Source organism: Bos indicus x Bos taurus, chromosome 8, assembly GCF_003369695.1.
Source record: "Bos indicus x Bos taurus breed Angus x Brahman F1 hybrid chromosome 8, Bos_hybrid_MaternalHap_v2.0, whole genome shotgun sequence".
Classification (NCBI taxonomy): Eukaryota; Metazoa; Chordata; class Mammalia; order Artiodactyla; family Bovidae; genus Bos; species Bos indicus x Bos taurus.
This window is the reverse complement of record NC_040083.1, coordinates 105,810,285-105,834,369: the sequence shown is the minus strand read 5'-3', so window position 1 is coordinate 105,834,369 and position 24,085 is coordinate 105,810,285. Positions and strand designations below refer to the sequence as shown.

General features: G+C 42.3%; 1 protein-coding gene across 3 annotated transcripts in view; it reads left to right on the top strand.

Annotated features, from left to right (window-relative positions):
- Window positions 1–24,085, top strand: part of ASTN2 (astrotactin 2) — a 1,048,656-nt gene that overhangs the window by 873,987 nt on the left and 150,584 nt on the right. For all 3 annotated transcript variants that reach the window (XM_027550640.1, XM_027550639.1, XM_027550638.1), the window contains 2 exons: window positions 581–714; window positions 2,248–2,396. In XM_027550640.1, the coding sequence (XP_027406441.1) occupies window positions 581–714; window positions 2,248–2,396 (283 nt within the window). The remainder of the gene's footprint in view (window positions 1–580; window positions 715–2,247; window positions 2,397–24,085) is intronic.

The window sequence follows — 24,085 nt, the reverse complement described above, 5'->3', positions numbered from 1 at the left end:
GTCAGGAGCTAGAGCAAGGGATTTAGAGTTTGTCCTGAGGGCTCTGAGGAGTCTCTGAAGGTTTATAAGCAGCATGGTGAGGTGGTCAGACTGCTACAGCAAGCAGTGTGCTGAGGTATTAAAGAGGGCAGGGTTTGGAGCCAGACCGCCTTGGATCAGATCCCAGCTCCATCAGTTACGAGCTCCCTTCAGTTACCAGAACCTCAGACAAATGACTTACCTTCTGTGTCTCAGTTTTCCAGTTGGTAGAATGGGAGATAATAAGAGTTATTTTTTATTATAGCTATTGTGTGGGCTAGTGAAGGTGAAATAAGTCAGCATAGGTGGAGTGTCAGGCCCAGGGGAGGATCTCACGGGATGCTATTACTGTTCTGCCTCAGTGATCACTCTGCTACTGGGTAGGGAATGACTCAACACAGAAGAACCTGGTGCTAGAATGCTAGGGCCTTAGGCAGGAGATGGTGCCCTGCGCCCAGGAGGACAGTTCTGAAGCTCGGGCCACTACCGGCGTGGCTTCTGGGACTGACTCTCTCCTCTCCACCATTGTCATCATCCTCTCTTTTGTTCTCCTTTGTTCCAGGCCTTCAGGAGTGCACTGATGAGCTCTTACTGGTGCTCGGGGAAAGGGGATGTGATTGATGACTGGTGCAGGTGTGACCTCAGCGCCTTCGACGCCAGTGGGCTCCCCAACTGCAGCCCCCTCCCGCAGCCGGTGTACGTATGTATGGGCCCCCTTTCCACAAGCTCATACGCCTGTCCTGCCAACCCAGGCCATGGCTTTCTTCTCCTCTCAGGATGCTTCACCAGAGGCCTGAAGTCTCTGGGGGCCTGCTTCCTCCTATGCAAAAGCACGGAGCTTTGGCAGAACAAAATCGTGGCTCAGGGGTAGACGCTTACACTGCAGCATGTGCTATTTTAATAGCACCAAGCCATCCATCGTTACTTCTTTTAACCCATCCATTCGGCAAAAGTTTACTGGATGCCAACTACTGCTTTGTCAGGTCCCGTGTTGACCACCAGGGCTACTGAGATAAAGAAAGGGTAGGACCTTTTCTAAGGAGCTTCTGTTATTCATTCATTCAACAAATAAGTTTTGAACACCTGCTATGTGTCAGACACTGGAGAATTCACTAATGAGCAAGACAGGCCCAGTGTATGCACTTAGGGAGCTGACCATTTAGGGAAGGGGACAGATGGCAAAGCAAAAACAGAAGCAGCGTACCATTTAAATGTTTAAATAATGAAAACATGAGAGAAAAAGAAAAGATGTGCTAATGGAGAGAACAAAACGGGGAGGCTGTAGTTGGAGGAGAGGGAGATAGCCTGGAAGCCTCTCTGAGAAGACCTGAATTAGAGTCAGGCTTGTCAGGCAGCCAATGGCAACAGACATGGTTCAAGAAAAAGACAGAGCGCCTGGGAAAGCCCTGACCTGGGAAATTCACCATTTGAGGAAGTAGAGAAAGGTCATCACGATTAGGGGAGTAAGGTTAAGAAGGAGGGTGGAGTGGGGAGCAGAGGAAATCAGGGCAGGAACCAATACTGAGGATCCCTTGTGAGACAGTCATTGAAGAGTTGGCGGCTATGGTGGAAAGAGAGAAGGAATCTGGGCTGGGGGACATGGAAAGTCACCGTCGTGTTTCTGTCCCCAGCTTGCTGTGTGACTTTATGCAGAGCGTTCTCTTTTCTGGACCTTGCTTTTACTTCTATGAAATGATGGGATTGCACTTTTTCTCTCAAAGGACCCTCCCCGTTCTCACCTTCGAGCATTCTGTTATTTCTTCCTTTATAAAAGGATTCCTGCCCTCTGTGAGGGGTTATTGATTTAAGGATAGTGAAACATTGACTGATATACTGGGGGACTGAAGAGAATGTCAGGGACGCTGGAAGATACTGTATTTGAAGGCACTGCCAATTTAATTGACAATGAAGCATCATGGAGAAATAATTTAAACAAATGGCAAGCTAATCGATTTTCTGTGGGCACGTACTGTGCACTTGGATTAATTTACTGGATTCCACATGGATCCTGAAGGGTAGCTCTTCTTATCCCCATTATAAACAAGGAGACAGAGGCTGAAAGAGGTGAGATTAGTTGCCTAAGTATATGCAAAGGGTTACTGGTGGGTTGAATCCAAGTTTGAAACCAGACTGAAACCCACACTTTTAATCTGGACACATGCACACTTCCTTGGGGCCCAGACAGTACTGGCTGGCAAAAAACCCCCACCTTCCCTGTCATCCCCCCAGGCTGCGGCTCTCCCCAACAGTAGAGCCCTCCAGCACCGTGGTCTCCTTGGAGTGGGTGGACGTTCAGCCAGCTATTGGGACCAAGGTTTCTGACTATATTCTGCAGCACAAGAAAGTGGACGAGTACACAGATACAGACCTCTACACGGGTAAGTAGAAAGCCCAAGGCTTCCTCTTTTGTTGAGATGGTGTGACAGAGGAGGGCAACTGGGATTATCTAAATATCTCTGCACACTTGGTGTTTTCTGAACTGAGAAGGCATCGGGAAGTGTCATTGTTTGGTGTCTGTGACCTCATGCCCACACCTGTGTGCTTTTGGTGTGATTTTCAGCAGGGGAAGGTAGCAATTTGTACTTGGAAAGAAAATTCTGAGTCTCTAAGTTGGATCCTCAAAGTCGTATACTAAGGTGTTAGTTAATTCAAACAAGGATATGACCTTTTCTACTTGGAAGGGTCTACAGGTTACCTTTTTTGAAGACCTTGATCTGTGAATATGTTATCTCTGGGACTGAGATAAAGACATTCGAGGGATTCCCGTTTCCACTGTGATGTCCTGAGACAGTTGTCTTTCGTGTTGGGGTGGAGGATATGGAAATCACCCAGACCTGCGGAAGAAGATGGGAAAAGTGGCTCCTGAGTGCTTTGTGGCCAGTCACTCAGTTGTCTCCGACTCTTTGTGACCCTTCTGTCCATGGGATTCTCGAGGCAAGAAGACTGGCGTGGGTTGCCATTTCCTCCTCTAGGCCTGAGTGCTTTGAGTATTCTTAAAGAGTGTACAAGAGGCTGCTTCATCCTGAAGGTGGATCTGCAGAGCTGGTCTGGCTGAGGGCAGGTGGGGAGCCTGGATCTGTGGGAGCTGGACTTGAGGCTGGGCCACGAGAGCAGGCCTGGCGCTGGTGAGTGTCAGGGGCCTGGGGCCATGGGAGCCAGCCTGGTTCTGGGGTGGGTCGAAATCTGGAGTTGGTGCTAGCTGACCTCATGCTGGGCCCAGATGGAGCCCTGGGTTCAAGGATAGATCACCTGGGGGCCTTTGGAGCTGGCAGGTGCCAAGGTGGCATGGGAACCTGGGTTCAGGGGAGCCCACAGGGAGCCTGGTGCTACAGAAGCTGCACGGGCCCTGGAGCCAGGAGTTGCTGGGTTGAGCCAGAGGCCTGGATCCACACAGACATCTGCTGGGAGCCGCCTGCAGCCATGAGAGCTGACTCTGGAGTGCAGGTGGAGTGGGCCTCAGTTTTCTCTTTCCTTCCATAGGGAAAGTCGCAAAGAGTCGGACATGACTGAGCGACTTCACTTTACTTCCATAGGGATGGTTCTGTCTCTGCACTGGGCTGCTCAGGCCTGGGGAAGAGGTTATAGGAGTAACATGAATCTATCTTTCTGACCCTCCTCAAAGCATTTTTTTTGTTACTTTTGTGCTTCACCTGGGAGCTACACTCTCTATTTACCTAGAAACCTTAGTTCTTGTGCGTCTGTTTCTGTGCATGGACAGTTATTCAAATTGATATGTTGGTTCAAATTGTCCCCACAGTGCTGTGATTCAGATGGATGGATTCAAATCATTTTTCGGTGGAGGTGGTTAGAAGGATGATGGGGTATTGGGGATAGGGGGAGAGAGGCAAGTGGTAAAAATTCTTAGGTGACTGTTTTGCTGATAGTAGTCGCCGAACAATTACCAAGTCTATTTTGATAGATCAAGTCATGAATACCAGAGAGGTCTGTGACCTTCCCAAAGTCTCACAACTGGTCTGTCTTGCTCCCAACACAATGCTTGTATCTTTATTTTTATATTCGATGGTAAAAAGCTGAATGCTAGTTTGCTGCTTTGCTTTAATTAGAAAATGAATATTGAGTTATGTGTGCCATAGTTTATGTTGCTTAGTTTGTTAATATGGTAAATTATATTGATACATCTTCAAACGATAAAAAAAAAACAAACCTTGCATTCCTGGAATAAATCCCACACAGTCATGATACACTATCTTTTTTATATATTGTTGTATTTGTTATGTTTAAATTTTATTTAGATTTTTGTATTCTTGTTTGTGAGGGGTTTTAATCAGTAGTTTTCTTGTAATGTTTGTATCTGTGTTGCTGTCAGCATAACTCTGGGCTCTCAAAAAAATTTGCAAGACACTTTCTTCTTTTTAATTTTCTCAAAGAGTTTGGGTAGAATCTGAGTTTGGGTGATATAGTTTTAAAAATTGTTTGGTAGAATTCACAAGTGAAATAATCTGAGCTTGGAACTTTTCTTGGTTTAAATTATTAATTTAATTCTCTGATAGATATAGGGCTACTCAGGCTATGTATTTCTTCTTAACTGATTTTGGTACCTTGTGTGTTTTAAAGGATTTATCCATGTCATGTAAATTATAAAATTTACTGGAAAAAAAAAAAAAAACTTGTTAGTGATATTCTGTTATTATTTTAATATTTATGGAATTTATAGTGATGTCAATCTCTTATTCTTGATATTGGTAATTTCTTTCATCTCTCCATGGGATTTTTCAGGGAAGAATACGGGAGTGGGTTGCCATTTCCTACTCCAGGGGATCTTCCCAACACAGGAATCAAGCCTGTGTCTCCTACGTCTCCTGCGTTATCAGGCCGATTCTTTACCACTGAGCCACCTGGGAATCCCTATGTTCTTAAAGAATCAGGTTGAATTTCACCTATTTTCACTATTATTTTTCATTTTGTTGATTTCTACTCTGATCTTTGTTGTGTTTGTGTTTTTGTTTTTTTCCTTTTGATTATTTTGGATTTTGTTTGTTCCTATTTTTTTGTTGTTAATTTTAACTTGGTAGCTGAAGTTGTTGATTTGAGATTTTTCTTGTAAGACATTCTAATTTCCCTTTAGTTTTCTTTTTTGACCCTTGGGCTCTTTAGATGCATGGTACTCAATTTCCAAATATTTGGAGACTTTTTAGATATCTTTCTCCTCGAGCTTTAATTTGATTCTACTATGTCAGAGTACATGCTTTTTATGACTTTAATCTCTAATTTTTCTATGTTATTTTATAGTGGAGTAGGGTTGATTAACAAGTTGTGTTTTCGGTGTACAGCAAAGCGATTCAGTTATACATATGTTCAAGCTCTTTGCCCATTTAGGTTATTACCAAATACTGGGTAGAGTTCCCTGTGTCATGCACGAGGTCCTTGTTGATTATCTGTTTTAAATATAGCAGTGTGTACATGTCAGTTCCAAATTCCCAATCTTTTCCTCTCCCTGATCCTTCCCCCTGATAGCCAAAAGTTCGTTCTCTGTTTCTATTTTGTTAATAAGTTCATTTGTATTGTTTTTTGTTTAGGTTCTGCATATAAATTATATCATATAATATTTGTCTTTGTCTGACTTCACTTAGTATGATAATCTCCAGGCCCATTCATGTTGCTGCAAATGCATCATTTCATTTTTAATGCCTTAGTAATATTCCATTGTATGTATGTATCTCTCTCTCTCTTTTTTAATCCATATATCAGTTGATGGACATGTAGATTGCTTCCATGTCTTGGCTATTGTAAATAGTGCAGCAATGAATATTGAGGTGTGTGTATCTTTTTGAATTATTATTTTCTCTGAATCAGTGCCCAGAAGTAGAATTGCTGGATCATTTAAAATTTATTGAGACTGATTTTATGGCATCAAATTTGGTCTATCATTGTTTTCAGTGTCCAGTTTAAAATCATGTCTACCCTTCTATTTATCAATGAGTTTCTCTGTGAATACCAGTTAGATCAGATTTGTTGGTTGTGATTTTCAAGTCTTCTGAATTCTTTGATTTTCTGTCTTCTTACTGTTCAGTACTTGAAAGTGTAGTATTGAAACCTCTGATGATGATTGTGGATACATCTATGTATTAATCCTTATAGTTCTATCAGTTTTTACTTTATGCATTTTGAAGCTCTTATTCACTGAGTAAACATTTAGAAGTTTTATATCCTCTTGATGAATTGAACCCTTTATTACTATGAAATGGTTGTCTATATCCCTTCCTCCTTTGTCATGTAATAGATTAGGTGAACATCAATGCATGAGTTTATCTCCGGGTTTTCAATCCTCCCTTGAGTCACAATTTTGTTTTTATGCCAGTACCATACTGTCTTGATTACAGTAAGTTTTTAGTATAGTCTGAACTTAGGGAGCATGGTTCCTTTAGCTCCATTTTTCTTTCTGAAGATTGCTTTAGTTATTTGGAGTCTTTTGTGTTTCCATACAAATGTTAAAAAATGTTCTAATTCTGTGAAAAATGCCTTTGGTACCTTGACAGGGATTGCACTGAATCTGTAGATTGCTTTGAATATTAGTATAGTCATTTTCACAGAATTGATTCTTCTGTGGTATATCTCCATTTGTTTGTGTTCTCTTTGATTTCTTTCATCAGTATCTTACAGTTTTCTGAGTATAGGTCTTTTGCTTCTGTAAACAGGTTTATTCCTAGGTATTTTATTCTTTTTGTTGCAGTGGAAATGGGATTGTTTCCTTAATTACTCTTTCTTTTTCAAATTACTCTTTTTTATATTTCTTTGTTAGTGCATAGGGATGTAAGGTATGTCTGTGTATTAATTTTGTATCCTACAACTTTACAATATTCAGTGATTAGCTCTAGTAGTTTTCTGGTGACATCTTTAGGATTTTTTAGGTACAGTATCATGTCATCTGCAAGCAGTGACCGTTTTACTTCTTCTTTTCAAATTTGGATTCGATTTATTTCTTTTCTTCTCTGTTTGGCCTGGCTAGGAATTCCAAAACAATGTTGAATAAAAATAGCAAGACTGAACATCCTTATCTTATTCTTCATCTTAGAGAAGATGCTTTCAATTTTTCACCATTGAGAATTATGTTTGTTGTGGATTTGTCCTGTATGACCTTTATTATGCTGAGGTCGATTCCCTCTGTGCCCACTTTCTGGAGAGTTTTTATCATCAATGGGTGTTGAATTTTGTCAAAAGCTTTTTTTTCATCTATTGAAATGGTCATATGGTTTTTATTAATCAGTTATGGTTGGTAGAATTTGTGTTTGAAACCATCTGGTCCTGGACTTTTGTTTACTGGAAGACTTTTAATCATAGCTTTAATTTCATTACTTGTGATTGGTCTTTTCATATTTTATATTTCTTCCTGGTTCAGTCTTGGAAGGTTGTTCCTTTCTAAGAATTTGTCCATTTCTTCCAGGTTGCTCAGTTTTTTGGGCATATAATTGCTTGTAGTAGTCTCTTATGATCCTTGTATTTCTATGGTGTTAGTTGTAATTTCTCTTTCATTTCTAATTTTATTGATTTGAGTATTCTCCCTTTTCTTCTTGATGAATTTGGCTAAAGGTTTATCAATTTTGTTTATTTCCTCAGAGTCAGCTTTTAGTTTCATTGATCTTTGCTATTGTTTTCATTTCTATTTCATTTATTTATGCTTTTGTCTTTATGATTTCTTTCCTTAACTAACTTTTTTTTTCCTTCTGTTCCTGCTGATGTTCTTTCTGTAATTGCTTTAGATACAATGTTATGTCATTTATTTGAGATATTTCTTGTTCTTAAGGTGGGATTGTATTGCTATGAACCTCGCTCTTAGAATAAATTTTGCTGCATCCCATAGGTTTTGAGTCACCGTGTTCTCACTGCCATCCATTTCTGGGTATTTCTGATTTCCTCTTTGATTTCCTCAATGATCCATTGGCCATTCAGTAGCATCTTGCTTAGCTTCCATGTGTTTGTGGTTTTTTTTTTTTTTTTACAGGTTTTCTTTCTTTCTCCCATAATTGATTCCTAATATCATAGTGCTGTGGCCAAAAAAAAAAGATGCTTGATACAATTTCAGTTGTCTTAAGTATACCAAGGTTTAGTTCATGACCCAAGATGTGATCTATCTTGGAGAATGTTCCATGTTCTCTTGAGTAGAAAGTGTATTCTGCTGCTTTTGGATGGAATGTCCTATAGGTATCAATTAAATCTACCTAGTCTAATGTGTCATTTAAGTCTTGTGTTCCCTTATTAATTATTTGTCTGTATATCTGTCCATTGGAGAAAATGGAGTGTTAAAGTCCCCCACTATTATTGTGTTAATGTCAGTTTTTGTTTTCATGGCTGTTAGCATTTGCCATATGTATTGAGGTTCTTCTGTGTTGGGTGCATAAATATTAACAATTGTTATATCTTCTTGGATTGATCCCTTGATCGTTATATAGTGGCCTTCCTTGTCTCTTGTAACAGTCTTTATTTTTGTCCGATATGAGTACTGCTACTCCAGCTTTCTTTTGATATCCATTTGCATGGAATATCTTCTTCCATCCCCTCTATCTTTCAGTTCAGTTCAGTCGCTCAGTCATGTCCAACTCTTTGCAACCCCCTGAATCGCAGCATGCCAGTCCTCCCTGTCCATCACCAACTCCCAGAGTCTATCCAAACCCATGTCCATCAAGTCGGTGATGCCATCCAGCCATCTCATCCTCTGGCGTCCCCTTCTCCTGCCCTCAATCTTTCCCAGCATCAGAGTCTTTTCAAATGAGTCAGCTCTTCACAGTAGTTGGCCAAAGTATTGGAGTTTCAGCTTCAATATCAGTCCTTCCAATGAACACCCAGGACTGATCTCCTTTAGGATGGACTGGTTGGATCTCCTTGCAGTCCAAGGGACTCTCAAGAGTCTTCTCCAACACCACAGTTCAAAAGCATCAATTCTTCAGTGCTCAGCTTTCTTTATAGTCCAACTCTCACATCCATACATGACCACTGGAAAAACCATAGCTTTGACTAGATAGACCTTTCATGGCAAAGTAATGTCTCTGCTTTTAAATATGCTATCTAGGTTGGTCACAACTTTCCTTCAAAGGCGTAAGCATCTTTTAATTTCATGGCTTCAATCACCATCTGCAGTGATTTTGGAGCCCAGAAAAATAAAGTCTGACACTTTTCCCCCACCTATTTCCCATGAAGTGATGGGACCAGATGCCATGATCTTCATTTTCTGAATGTTGAGTTTTAAGCCAACTTTTTCACTCTCCTCCTTCACTTTTATCAAGAGGCTTTTTAGTTCCTCTTCACTTTCTGCCATAAGGGTGGTGTCGTCTGCACATCTGAGGTTATTGATATTTCTCCCAGCAATCTTGATTCCAGCTTGTGCTTCATCCAGCCCAGCGTTTCTCATGATGTACTCTGCATATAAGTTAAATAAGCAGAGTGACAATATCTTCTTTAGTTGATTCCATTTTGTTTCTTTTGTTGACTTACTATAGTTATAACTCTCTTTTCTTTTATTAGTGACTATTTTAAGGTTCATACATTCATATTTAATGTATCACAATGTGCCATCAAGTGCTATTATAGCACTTCACATACAGTAGAGGAACCTTATATGTGTACTTTTATTTCTCTCCTCTGAGTCTTTATCTTGTATTGTCATACATTTTACTCATATAAAGATGATTCATAATTATTGTTACTTTCCTTAAAAAGTAAATTACCCTTTAAATATATTTAATTAATAAAATTAGTTTTATGTGTTTACTCATGTACTTACTTTTTTGATGCCCTTCATTCTTTCACATGCATCCATATTTTCATCTGATTTTATTATCTTTCTGTCTGAAAGATATCTTTTATTATTTTTATATTTCAGGTCTGTTAATGATGAATTCATTGTGCCTTTTTTTTTTTTTTTTAAGTTGTTACTGCTGGATACTGTATTCTAGACTGACATAGTTTTCTTTTTGTAATTTAAAGTTGTTGCTCCTATATCTTGCTTAAATTATTTGTATTGAGAAATCTCTTTTATTTCTATTTTTTGTCCCCTATATAAACATACTCCCCTCCCCCTGGCTGCTTCTAAGATTTTTTCCTTTACTATTGGCTTTGAGCAATTTGTTATTTATTATGTTTGAGTTTTATTAAGCTTCTTAGATTTATGGGTTTAAAGTGTTACCCCATCTGGAAAAGTGGGGGCCATTATTCTTCCTATTTTCCATCTTTTTTCTCCTCCAGTGACTCTAATAATAAGTGTATTTAGTCACTTGAAATTGTTGTTTATCTCACTGATGCTCTTTTCATTTTAAAAAATTATTTATTTTTGTTTGTTTCATTTTGAATAGTGTTTAGTGCTGTGTCTTTAGTGTTTCCTGCAAAATCTAATCTACTGTTAGTCTATGCAGTGAATTTTTTTTTTTAACTCAGACATTGTAATTTTCATCTTAGGAAGTTCAGTTTGAATTTGGCTAGTGTATTTATTTCTTAACCTTTTTGATTTATGGAAGAGAGTTATAATAATGGCTTTGATGTTCTTCTTTCATAATTTTAACGTCTGTGTGAGTTCTGGGTCAGTTTAAATGGACTGATTTATCTCCTTATTATGTGTTGAATTCCCTTGTTCTTTGTATGCCAGGTAATTTTTGGTTGAATGCCAGGCATTGTGATATTTGCCTTGTTTGGTGCTGGATATTTTTGTATTCCTATAAATATTTTTGAATTCTATTCTGGGACACAGTTAACTTACTTGGAAATAGTTTGATTCTTTTTGGTCTTACTTTTAGAATTGGTTAGATGGAACCAGAGCAGTGTTTAGTCTAGGGCTAGTTATTCCCTACTACCGAGGCAAGACACTTCTATGTATTCTACACAGTGGCCCATGAATTGTGAAATTTTCCAGTGTAACTGGGAGGAATAAGCACTATTCTGGCCCCTCTATGAGCAATGGGCATTGTTCTATCTGACCCTCTTGGTTTGGTAGGCTCCTTACAAACAACCATCCACCAGTACTCTGATGAGTTGAAAGATCTCTTAAATTTTGAGAAAGATCTCTTAAATTTTCTTTCTGTGCAACCCTCTTCTTTCCCTTATTCTCTTCTATAAGCTCTCAGTTTTTTGGTCTTCCCAGACTAAGAACTCTGTCTTCTTAATTTAGGGAGTCTACCAGTTATCTCCTTGCTGTGCCCTAGAAACTCTCTAAAGGCAGGAATCTGGGGGAGTTTTAGGGCTCACAGAATTTGTTCTCCATATTTCATTATCTCAGGCCTCTGGTCCACATTTTCAGTTTGAGAACTCATGTTCTTTTCTTTAAAAAAAAAATTAATATTTCAGGCAGTAGGGTAAATAAATCTAGTCTCTATGTCACCATCTAGTCCAGAAATGGAAATCTAAGATTCTTTCTTCTGACTGTTTAGGAACCAGTGTTCTTACCTAGGAGTTTTTTTTTTTTTTTTTTTTTTTGATAGAGATTAACTTTTTAGTTACATGATCTGGGAGCACTCTACAGATGTTACCCCTCCTTCTCCTTGCTACCTTTCATAAGTTTGAAGATAATGACATATCTGCCACCATCTTTTCAGGTTCTTCTAATTCTTCTTTGTGTTGCTGCTGCTGCTGCTAAGTCTCTTTAGTCGTGTCCGACTCTGTGTGGGCCCCATAGATGGCAGCCCACTAGGCTCCTCTGTCCCTGGGATTCTCCAGGCAAGAACACTGGAGTGGGTTGCCATTTCCTTCTCCAATGCATGCAAGTGAAAAGTGAAAGTGAAGTCGCTCAGTCGTGTCCGACTCTTCGCGACCCCATGGACTGCAGCCCACCAGGCTCCTCTGTCCATGGGAATTTCCAGGCACGAGTACTGGAGTGGGGTGCCATTGCCTTCTCCACTTCCTTGTGCTACTTGACCTTAATTCTCTCCAGCATCCAATTCTTGAATTTTTCAGTGACAGTTGTCTTTAAAGAAGCCAGACAATGACTCTTATGTCCTTGTAATTTGATATCCTTCCACAGAACCTGACATACATAGATGTTTAATGTTCACTAAATTGAATTGTATGTGGGTAGCTATATACATGTCTTAAGTTTTCAATTCTGATGTTACTTCCTTGAGTGCTGTGTGGTCTTATAAAGTCCCAGAGATTAGCTGAGTACATCATAATCCTAAAATGTGTCATGATTAATTGACACCAAAGATGATTGGCAGTGGATATCTGAAGCAGAAATCCTATCTATTTATCTCCATGCCACTTTTACTGTATCTCAACAATCTCAAAGGTGAAGTTGGACCAATTTTAACAACTTCAGTCTACTTTATTGAGCGTTATCTTAGGGAATGCAAGCCTAATTAAGGAGCTTGGGCTTCTTTGTTTTTTGAAAATCTAGCTTCTACTTTTAGTTCCCATCACTTCTCATTGAGAAAGCAAGAGCCAGTCAGCATCCTTTCTGCGTCTCAGGTTCCCTATCTGTGGAATGGGATAGCTACGAGGCTACTTTGAGGGTCAAATGTAACACAGTTCTTGGGACATGGAAGTACTAATAAACTGTAGTTGCTTGTAATTTCCTTGAATTTTTTTTTTTAAAGGAAACTTCAGCGTTAGGAAGAAAATAAACAATAAAATAAGGTTTAAGACGTGTTTTGTTAGAGCATTAGGATTACTCACACATTTGGCCAGGTGAGGCCAGAATAAGGAAATGTGGGCTTTCTCTTTGATCTCTCCAGATTTTTGCTGGCAGCCGAGTCCAGTGCTGTAATTGTTTATTCACAAGCTCATGCATGCGTGTGCACAGATATACATGCATACACACATTCTTTCTCTTTCTCTCCCTCACACACACAGGCACACACAGGCACACACACATTCTTTATGACTGCCATCTGTTCAACACCCTTTTGAACTAGCTGTTGAAATGCTCACTCTCCCTCCCCGTCTCCCTCTCCTGCCCCCCACCCCTGGGTTTGGCGCCCGCTTTGTTTCCTTCAGAGAAGCCATTGCTCTGTCCGTCCTGGGACTCTATTGGGAAAGCCAAGCATAACTAGCCTCCTGTTCCAGTTGTTTGGAGCAGAGACAGGGCTTGTTTTGGGGGGTGGCTGAATTCCCCGCACGCTAATCTGTCATCGATATTAAAAACAGACGTCTGGTGCTCCCACGTGGCCTCATCAGAGCAGTTGGCATAGGTTTGGGCCTCTTGGGCAGGGGTAGTAGATGCACGGGGGCTGGGGGCTGGAATAAGGAGGCGGGCTGAGGCACAGGCATATCTAATGAGTCCAAACCCCATGTTTGACCTACAGAGGAAAAGGCTGAGGAAGGTGGGACGGTGCGGCTTGTCCAGAGGTTACATACAGGAGTCAGTGCTGGAACGGGGTCCCTGGTTTCTGATCTTCTCTCCCTGCCAAGTCCACACATCTTTCCACCAATGATATTACCTCTGGTGTGCATTGCTGTTGTTGAGAATAAACCAAGAAGCAGGCAGACATGAGAGAACATAAGGTGTCTGTGTTTATGGGCAGGATGGAGTATTTGGACACCTGATGGCCGCTGGGGGCTCTGACCTAATAGAGAACGTAGCCCTTCAGGCACATTGCTTCTTTGTCCTACATGGCAGTTCTGAGAATCCCCAAACTTTAGAGCGGCAGGACCATAAGCAGTGAGTGCAACCCTTCACTGTAAGGGACAGAAAGGGAAAGACAAGGAGAAGCGTCTCACCCAATGTCATGACCGCCCCCACCATACTCCCCTGCACTGTCTTTGGTCATCTCCTGGAATGGTTCTTTAACCTTTTAAAAATCAGAGACTTCTCTCTCTCACCGTGAGATTCCCAGCTTCCAGCTTTTGGTTTTTGGTTCAAGGCTGGAAGGCCAGCTGGCTCTGTTGGTCTGCACAGCAACCAGGCGCAGGCCCTCTCCACCACCCACCACATGTCTTCGTGAAAGGCAGCAACATCTGGAGCTGGTCTGTGCCCCTTTCTGTGCTGGCATCCAGGAGCCTGATGGGCTGCTCCAGCACCAGGCTCTCCTCCCAGCTCTCCCCTCTTATCGTGTCTCCCATTCTCTGACCTCTAGGTCTCTCTCTCTCTCTCTCCTTCCTTCCTTCCTTCTTGTTCTCTCTGTATGTATGTCCCTCTTGGCATCTATCTCTGTCTGTTCTTTTGTCTTTTTTTTTTTTTTTTAACTTCATGTCACCTTCGGTCTATGTCTCAATCTATCTTTTCCTATCTTTACTTCTTCGGTCCGCTTAGGCATGAGCTGCTGATCTGGTTTCATCTAGAACTGAGTCAGGAACAATGTCCTGAATGGTCAGAAGATGTCTCTACCCACCCCAACCCCGTTCTCTCTTCTCTCCTGTTTCCATCAAGCCTCATCTACAGCAGAAAGGACACCCCTACACACACCCTCTCTCCCTCGCCATCCCCTCCACTCCAGCATCCCTTCTTAGACCTCAGATTGCTGACCTTGTCAAGCGAAGGGGAGCAGTTATGGAGGCGAATTGTCTGGGGAATCAACTCAAGGCAGAGGACCGCCAGGCCCCCAGCCCCCAGTAGCCAAGGGGACGGTGGCGGCAGGGCTGTGATGGAGCGATTGCATCGGAGCTGTTTATGAAATACCGTAGGAATTACTCATAGCTCCTCGAACAGCGCGGGCCGTGGCTGAGCCGTACCCTTTGTCTGAGAAGCCAGAGGGGGCCTCACCCGCCTGCTGTCTGCTGCCCGGGACCAGCTTGAAGGAGGTGATGTCATTGGAGCCCAGGCCCCGCTCCCCCAGCTCAAGTGGAGGGGGTGACGGAAATATGTGTTACAGGGCGAGGTACAAACCAACACGACTGCAAACATCTGGAACTGATCTCAGGTCCTCAGAAAATGTTTCTGTCACTCTAGCCGCTCTTGGGGTGAGAGGTTTCTCAAGTCAAGGGCCTCCAGAGGGAAAAGGTACTTGGAGGGTCTTAATTCTCTCCATTCCCGCATGCCACCCAGCCTGCCTTCTATATCACAGGGTGGGTTTTTTTTTTTTTTTTTTAACCAGTTCACAAAGCACATTCATCTGTTTCCTTCGTGTATATGGAACTCCTACTATGGTTCAGATGCTACAGAGCATGGTGGGCATGGAACAGGAGCAAGACAGGCCTGATTCCCACTCTCGTGGCGTTTACATGTCCACCAGGAGATAGATGGGACTTTCCAGGTGGTGTTAGTGGCAAAGAATCCACCTGCCGAGACAGGAGACACGAGAGATGCGAGTTCAGTCCCTGGGTCGGGAAGATCCCCTAGTGGAGAAGATGGCAACCTGCCCCAGTGTTCTTGCCTGGAAAATTCCACAGACAGAGGAGCCTGGTGGGCTACAGTCCATGGGGTCGCAAAGAGTTGGCTGCTCCTGAGCACACATGGGTTTTGGGTTTTAGGAGATAGATAACAGTTTAGCAAGAAGTTACGCTAAGCATGGTTGGTGATGAAACAAGTTGGGTACTGTAAAAGCAAGGATTAGACGATTCTAACTCAGTTTAGTGGTGTCAGTAAAGGCTACACAGAAAGTGAGTTCAAGATCCTGCTCCCACTAGTTAATCATACTGGTTAAACCTCACTTAAGAATACCAGCTCCCATGTAGGACTCGCCTTCTGGCTGAAAAGACTGCTCTTCTGGTGTCCTTTTTCTCCCCATGGCCACTTGTCACCCTGCTTGACGTTTGAAGCAACTTCACGTCACCCACCATAGATACCAAGAGAAGAAAAGTTAGCTTGCCCTCTGTTCTCTGTAGAACCTCCTTCCAGGGCAGAGAAGAATTAGGATACGCAGGTGCCTACCTCCCATTCAAAGACTTTTTTTAGGATTCAGTCCATCCTGCCTTATGACCCTAAAATGCAGTCATCCACCCCAAAAGATAAAATCAAATATCATCCAGTGTCCATCTTCTTTCCTTAACTGAAACCGATGCTCTAAGCATCAGTGCTGCTTTGGAGTCTCTTCTTCCTCCATCTGTATTCCACTCGGTAGGTGCTCGAGTCCTCCTGGGCTCCCTGCCCCAGTGCTGCCCTCACTCCTTCTCGTCTCCAGCAAGCTTGCCCCTAGTGGCCACCTGCTGCCAGTGCACACCCTGGAGTTGTCCTCCTGTGACGCTGTTGTCCCACCAAAACTCATTAGCTCCAGCATCCCACTTTCTGACCATTGTCTTTTATCCTGTCTGATTTTTGATCTCTCATTCCTACCACATCTTTTAACTCAATTTGATTTCCCATTCCTCGGTATCACAGCTCTATCTCCATCCATCGGTTTCAACTTTTTTTAGAGTCACCTCCCTATCCATGTGAAATGGATTGCGTGTTTATGTCCCCTTAAAATCCATATGTTGAAACCTTAACCCCTGATAGTATTGGCGTTTGGGCAGTGATAAGCTCATGAGGCAGGGCCTTCATAATTGGATCAGTGTCCTTTAAAATGACATCCCAGAGAAATTCCTCACTCTTCCACCATGAAGTTACAGTCAGGAGAAGGACATCTATGAGGAGTGTACCCCAAATTGGTTGATGCTTTGATCTTGGACTTCCCAACCTCCAGAACTATGAGAAATACATTTCTGTTGCTTAGGAGCTACCCATCATGATATTTTGTTATAGCAACCCAGATGGACTGAGGCCTCATGGCAGAGCTCATGGCTCATAATTTAATCACTGTTCTCAACCAGCTCCTGATCTCTTTTGCCTTTCTGGTCTTCAGCTGCCTTGCATGGGCAAATGCCTACATTGGATGCATGCCACAGCTCTCCATCTCCTCCTCTGCTAGTACATAAATCAAACAGCCAGAGCAAAGGACACAGTTGGGGATACTTGGCACCAATGTAGCATCAGTCGCCAGTGTCAGCCATCCTACAAGACTCCTATCAATTTGCTTTCTGTTTCACCGTCCTTCAGCACGTGGCAACTTATCCTTCCCCCTCTCTCAGCAAATGATTGTGTCTCCTCATTTGCCGAGAAGATATACGCATGTAGGAAGTAGGTAAACTTGTCTCCTTAACTATTTTAAATCCATATGCTTCTCTCTGCACATTCTTCCTCTCCTGATGCAGTGCAGGAGGTTCTCTTTTCCTCTAACGTTAATCCTTGTATTGCACTGTTTCCTGTGCCCTACTAACTTCCTAGGAAACTTGATGTATCAGTTATCTCCCTATATTCTCTGTTTTCAACCTCTCCTTCTTTAGTTTCCGATCTGTCCTTCCAATCTCTCTTCTTTTTACTATCATTTAAATGTGCTCTTATGTTTTTCTTTAAAAAAAATTCCACATCTTACACTATATCATGACCATCCCACTCCTTTTCTTTATAAACACTTTTGAAAGTAGAGTCTGCAGCGGCTGACTTCATTTCTTCACTTTCCACTCATTCCTTCACTCCCTCTAGTCTGTCCCCTGCTACCTCCAAGTTTACTGAAAGCTTTTTCTCCACAAGCATCTATAACCTCCGTGTCATTAAATCCAATAACTTTGTTTGTGGCCGTAGATTTACTGTGTATCTTCAAGCATTCTACAGGCTTCAACATTCCCTTCTGAAACCTTTGTGGTTTTGTTGTCGCTGTTTCTCGGACACCAAGCCCTCCTTCCTGGTTTTCACCCCTGACTCTGGAACTCTGCTGCAGCCTCCCTGGCAGATTGTGTGCTCCTGTCTGTTATTTAAATCCTAGAGCACCTCCGATCTTGGTCTTTATCTCCTTTTTTTCAGTTTAAACTCACTCTCTCTCTCTCTCTCTCTGGACTCCACTCCCATAGTTATACTCAATATACTTACGGCCCTTACATTTGTGTTTTCACTTCTTCCCTCTGAGTTCTCTATCCATATCGAACACAAGCAATTCAAACTCAACGTGCAAAGCTGAACTCATTTCCATCTCCCCGCTAGTGTGCTCCTGACGACTTGCTCATTTACTCTCTACAACTGGTACCACTATGAATTCAGTTCCTTGAAGCATATTCCAAAGATTTAGCTCTTTTCTCTAGTTTTTCTTTATATTCAACTTATAACCAAGTTGTTTTGCTTTGATCATCATTATTCTTTCCCCCAGCTTTACTGAGATATAATTGACATATAACATTATCTCTTCAATCTATTCCTTTCCTTCTATTCTCATTGGCTGGTCTAAACCACCCATCATCTCCTGCAACTGCTTTCTAATTAGTCTTCCTATTAGCCACTATTCCATCCCCTTCAGGCATCAATTCTAAAGCCAGACTCACCCTTCGAAATACAGCGTTTAGATCCTATCCAGTGCCTAGCACAATGCTTGGCATATCAAAAACTCTTGATAAGTATTTGATGAATAGATTTATAAATATCATTTCCCTAATGTGAATCCTTTAAGAGCTTCCCATAGCTCTTATAACTAAATGAAAAAACAAACAAACAAAAAACCAGTCCATTCTGAAGGAGATCAGCCTTGGAATTTCTTTGGAAGGAATGATGCTAAAGCTGAAACTCCAGTACTTTGGCCACCTCATGCAAAGAGTTGACTCATTGGAAAAGACTCTGATGCTGGGAGGGATTGGGGGCAGGAGGAGAAGGGGACGACATAGGATGAGACGGCTGGATGGCATCACTGACTCGATGGACGTGAGTCTGAGTAAACTCCAGGAGTTGGATGGACAGGGAGGCCTGGCGTGCTGCGATTCATGGGGTCACAAAGAGTTGGACATGACTGAGCGACTGAACTGAACTGAACTAAGGTTATGAATAATTGCTTTTGGTCACTTCTCCAGCCTTCTATCTGCTCTTGATAGATTACACAGATATTCCTTCCCAATTAGAATTTCTACACTCAGAGCTCAGCTTAAATGTAATTTATCCAAATTTCTAGATGATATTTGGCCCTTTCATTGATTATGTAAACTTTCAGCATTTAATATTCCCTTTGTGGTGCTTAGTGACAATTATGAGGGATGTATTTTGATTTGGGGAAGGGAAGAAGAGTAGAACATTTGCCTTTTCTCTCTGGAATACCAGCTCCTCCAAAGTGGAGTGACATTCATTTTTTTCATGACTCAACCCCAGTGCCTAAAAAATGCCAGGATTATAGGAGGCGCATAATAAAGACCTGAAGTGTGAGCAGGAAGCAGTGAGATGGAATACAAGTTGAGAGGTATATGAGACAGAAAACATTCCAGGTGGAGGGAGAGGCGTCTGCAGTGAGCTTAGGGTATAAAGGGTGGCATGCTGGAGGACGCATTGGGAGCGGTGGGAATAGAAGAGACTGTAGAAGGGGTGAGATCGTGGTGAGCTGTTTAGGGCGTGCGGAAGGGTGAACGCTTCACCACCCTTGCTGCTCTACTGGGAGATGAACTTCAGGGCCTTTGAATCCATTATTTCTTTTGATCTGAAAATCATTCCTTCCAAGTGAGAGGGAATTGTCATCTCCATTTGCTGGTGAAAGAGTTGAAGATGAAGCTTGTAAAGTTGATAGTTGGGAGGGCAAACTTCTAAGAAGAGTGGGGTCAAGCATCGAATGTGGGTCTTCTGACTGTTTAATTCACATTTCTTTCCATTTCTCACTGCTAGTGTAATACTAGCCAGAGGCAAGAAGCCCCAAGATTTGGGGAACAAAAAGAATGGTGGACTTTTTTTTTTTTTTTCCTGCAGAACTTCATTGCCCTAAAAAGGATTCTGTATGGCAGTGAGGTGTGGGCTAGGTGGCCCAGTCTGTAGGCCTAGGTCTCGGCTTCTGCTGCCCACCTGGAGAGATGGCCAACGTGGAGCTGGCCATGGACTTGACTGTCTTGTCAACAAGACGGTCCTTAAGGTGAAAAGAGAATATAAGAAAGGGGCTCACCTGTAAGGTCTCTCCCTCCTTCATCTGACATGGGGAGGTGGGAGAGAAGTAGGTTTTCCCTCTCAGACATTATCAAGTGCCTTGAAAACGTTAATTAATTCTCTGTTACACCTCGACTATCTCTCTGTTTTCTTCCCCACTAAGACCACTATAGATAACTTCCTCACCAGGCTCCCATGCCCTTAGTCTTATCCCTGTATTCAATCTTCCTCATGCTGCCAGGATCTTATCTGTCTACACTTGTGTCTCCCCAAGTATACTTCCCATATATGACTACATTAAGGAAAAAAAAAAATCAGGACTAAACACCAGAATTTCTCAGTATTATTGTGAACAACCAAGGAATGATGTATGATGTGTGTGTGTGTGAGATGCCTGGTGTATAGAATATACAATAATCATGCATGTTCTTTCTTTTGCCCTTACTATCTTTGAAAATATACATAATGCTCTTATCTGAAATAATTTCCCTTAAGCTATGGGTAACAAGCCAACGGCTTTTTAAAATATTTGAATAAGTTGTCAACACTTAAAATCAGGAATATTTTTACATATTTTTTAAAATCTTTTTCTACTGGAAAAAGGTAGCTTTTGTTAAGCCTGGGCTCTTCCCACATGACAGACAGCAGGGGACAGGAGAGTGTTTTAGCAGCTGCCCCGTTGAGAGAGGGTGTGTATACTCTGTTTGCATGGTCCTCCTCTTCCAGGCTGTCTGACATCCAACTACTACTTTAATGTGTTAGGTGCTCTGCTCCTGTGGATATCTGAATGTGCCATCTCTAACTTAGACCAGGGACAGAGGACATCATCCCTTGAGAGTTTTGTAATCACCATTTCTTGAAATATTTTCACCTGCTTCTTGCCATAACATGGGCAGGGGGTTTGAACTGACTGTTGAATCATAACAGAAATGTCTTATTAAGATCACCTCAGTTTTTGAATTTTACTGTGTGCCCCACAAGACTGCTAGCTTTTTGAAGGTGTCTTTCTATTTGATCACTGAATTCATTTGTTCGTTTTCCCCAGCACACCGTGTGACTTGTAGTAGAAGCCTAGTGAGTAGTCATTAAAGGAGTACACTAAACGAACAGAGCTGAGATGCTGTGGTTAAACTCATGTAATCTTCCAAATAATCCCAGGGTGAAGTTATTGTTTTTATTCTAATTTCACAGAAGCATAAGCAGGTTCAGAAGTAGCCCGCTGAGCATTATGCATCCAGAATCCTTAAATATCATACTTACAAGACCCTTACAGATCAGTTAAGCCAGTCTCCTCAATTCAGATGAAGAGACTGATGCAGAAGTCAAGGAGCTCCCACTCAGTCTCCTGGTGAATGCAGATTGGCACAGAGGCAGGGTGTCCTGGGCCCAGCCCAGTACTGGTCTCCCACCATGTGCCCTTAGGAGTATCCAGGCTTGGATTTGGCCATCAATTCCGTTCTAGTCTTTGTAAACTTCCTGTGATTGAATTCCCTCTCCTTGAGTCATCCTGTCCTGCCTCTCAAGGGAGAGATTCTGGGTAGGGCCCTGGAGCCCTGCAAGATGAGATCAAGGAGTTAAGTTCATTTGACTCCAACCCCTCAGGAAGAACTCATTTACCCTGCCCTGATTTGGCCTCACCTACTCTCATGGTAGAAGGCGAGGGTGGACTACCCTGGAGAGACGGAATTTTGTTATTAACCAACAGTGAAGATGGGTTTATAAGAGAATAGTAATGGGGCTTGTTGTAATTGTTTTGGAGACTGTTGACACATTTAAAAGCCTCAGGCACAGTTGGCATCAGTGATGTAGGAGAGCTTCCCAACACCTATGAGTTCCCTGGGAGTATTCCCTCCATGATTCCCAAGGTCCTTTTAGAATCCTAGGAAATCTGGAAGAAACCATAGAGATCACAGGCAAATCTCTACCCATTGTCCATCCCCCACCCTTCACATCTTTCTCAGTCATTACAGATGAGGAATAAGATCAGAAGTGACTTGACTGAGGTCAAAGTTCATGAATATAATTCTGTAAGCCTAGAGGGCATATCAAGAGTCCTGGAATAATTGCTGCCCTCAGCATTGACCATTCAAGCACCAAAGAGCTGTATCACAACATCTGTGAATTCAGGTTCACTCATTATTTCACATCCCAGGCAGCAGTCATCCTTTAGGGGCATCTGAGTTTTGGGGAGAAAACCTCCAGGAAAGGAGCATACCATTTTCAAAGGCCAGAAAAGTCAGCCATTCGTGTAGGCAAATAAATTCCTTTATATAACCCTCCTTGAGCTGTATTTCCATTATATTTGAAAAACAGAATGATACAACTTGAAGTCTTTCCCTTCCTGAGTTGACTTTTAGGAAGCCGACGCCTAACCTAATGTGTAAGGGCAGAAGTCAACACGCAACTTCTTTCTCATCCTCAGACGTATCAAACTTTGCCTCTATTTAACCTCCACCTGGGTCAGGAAGATCCCCTGGGGAAGGAAATGGCAACCCACTCCAGTACTCTTGCCTGGAAAAATCCCACAGGCGAAGAAGCCTGGTGGGCTACAATCCACGAAGTCACAGAGAGTTGGACACGACTAAGCGACTTCACTTTCTTTCTTTTAACCTCCGCCTAGAATTTCCTGCCCCTACTTGTTTGGATTGTTAGCACCTTCATAGCAGTCGGTCTCTTCCTTCTTTTGTTTTCTTCTTCACTTTGAGGTGTCCCTGACCACCCAAATATACGCTTACTTCTATGTCTCTCCTGTCGCATCCCCTGGCAGTATTGCTCTGACATCGCTTACCATTCTCTGAAATAATCTCACTTGTTTATGTTTTTGTGTATTTATTTTTGGTTCCCCTGCTCTTGAATGTAAGCTCTATAAGGGTGAGGACGTCAATTGTCTTAATCTATGCTGTATCCCTAACACCAAAAATAGGCATTATGCTATTATCAGAACTCATGAAACCAGACAATTAAACCCACCATGAGTGGAGAAGCAGAAAGACATCCATCATAAAGAGAGCCAAAGTGAGGATGAAGCAAGATGGGTAGCATTTATTAAGCACCTGCTCCATACTAGAAACTTTGTATGCACTATAGAAAGTGTAAAACTAATTAAAGGGAATGGGAAAGAGAACCAATGCTTATTGAACATTTATATAGCAGGTGCCCCTATAGTATTTAATCATCAGAATTATTCTGAAAATAGCTATTATTATCTTTATGTCACAGGACATTCAGAGGGATAGAGTCACTTTCTGAGGCATATAGAGTTGTTAAGTGACAGTGTTAGGGTTTGAACCAAATTCTTTCTCCTTTGGAAGTCTCTATTCTCTTGTCCGTCAAGGCTATGGTTTTTCCTGTGGTCATGTATGGATGTGAGAGTTAGCCTGTGAAGAAGGCTGAGCGCCGAAGAATTGATGCTTTTGAACTGTGGTGTTGGAGAAGACTCTTGAGAATCCCTTGGACTGCAAGGAGATCCAACCAGTCCATTCTGAAGGAGATCAGCCCTGGGATCTCTTTGGAAGGAATGATGCTAAAGCTGAAACTCCAGTACTTTGGCCACCTCATGCGAAGAGTTGATTCATTGGAAAAGACCCTGATGCTGGGAAGGATTGGGGGCAGGAGGAGAAGGGGACGACAGAGGATGAGATGGCTGGATGGCATCACTGACTCGATGGACGTGAGTCTGAGTGAACTCCGGGAGTTGGTGATGGACAGGGAGTCCTGGCGTGCTGTGGTTCACGGTGTCACAAAGAGTCAGACACGACTGAGTGACTGATCTGATCTGATCTGATCTGATTCTCTTGTCCCTACTCGTAATGGCTTCCAAGGAATTCTTGAAGGGGAAAGAAATAAAACCAGCTTTTTAAATGAAAAAAAAAAAAAGAGAGAGGATGTAATTATCAATAAAACTAAATACAATTTTTAAGGGGTTTGTTTTTGATTGGAGAGGAAGGACTTGGCATTGTTTTCACAGCACAAACCATGGGGAAATTTAAACTCTGAGTCACTTGGGTCATATCCTGGGCTGGGACCGAGGGTTCCCATGGTTCATTATGCTGGGGATGGATGTGCTGGCCTTGGGTGTGTGATGAATCTCACCTTTGGAAGATTACATCTGGTTTTTCTGCAGCAGCCGAGTGTCTCAGAGGAGCCCCGGGCCTGGAGCATTAAGGAGATGAGAGGTGACAGAACTGAGAGTCAGTGAGTGGGCTCCACTGGCCGAACCCAAAGTGACAGCAGAACCCACGGTCAGTGAGCTTGGGTTCTCCTAGTGTTCGTCACCTAGAATCAGCTCCATGGACCCCTCGGTTGATGATTCTGTAGTTTATAAGTTGGAGTTTT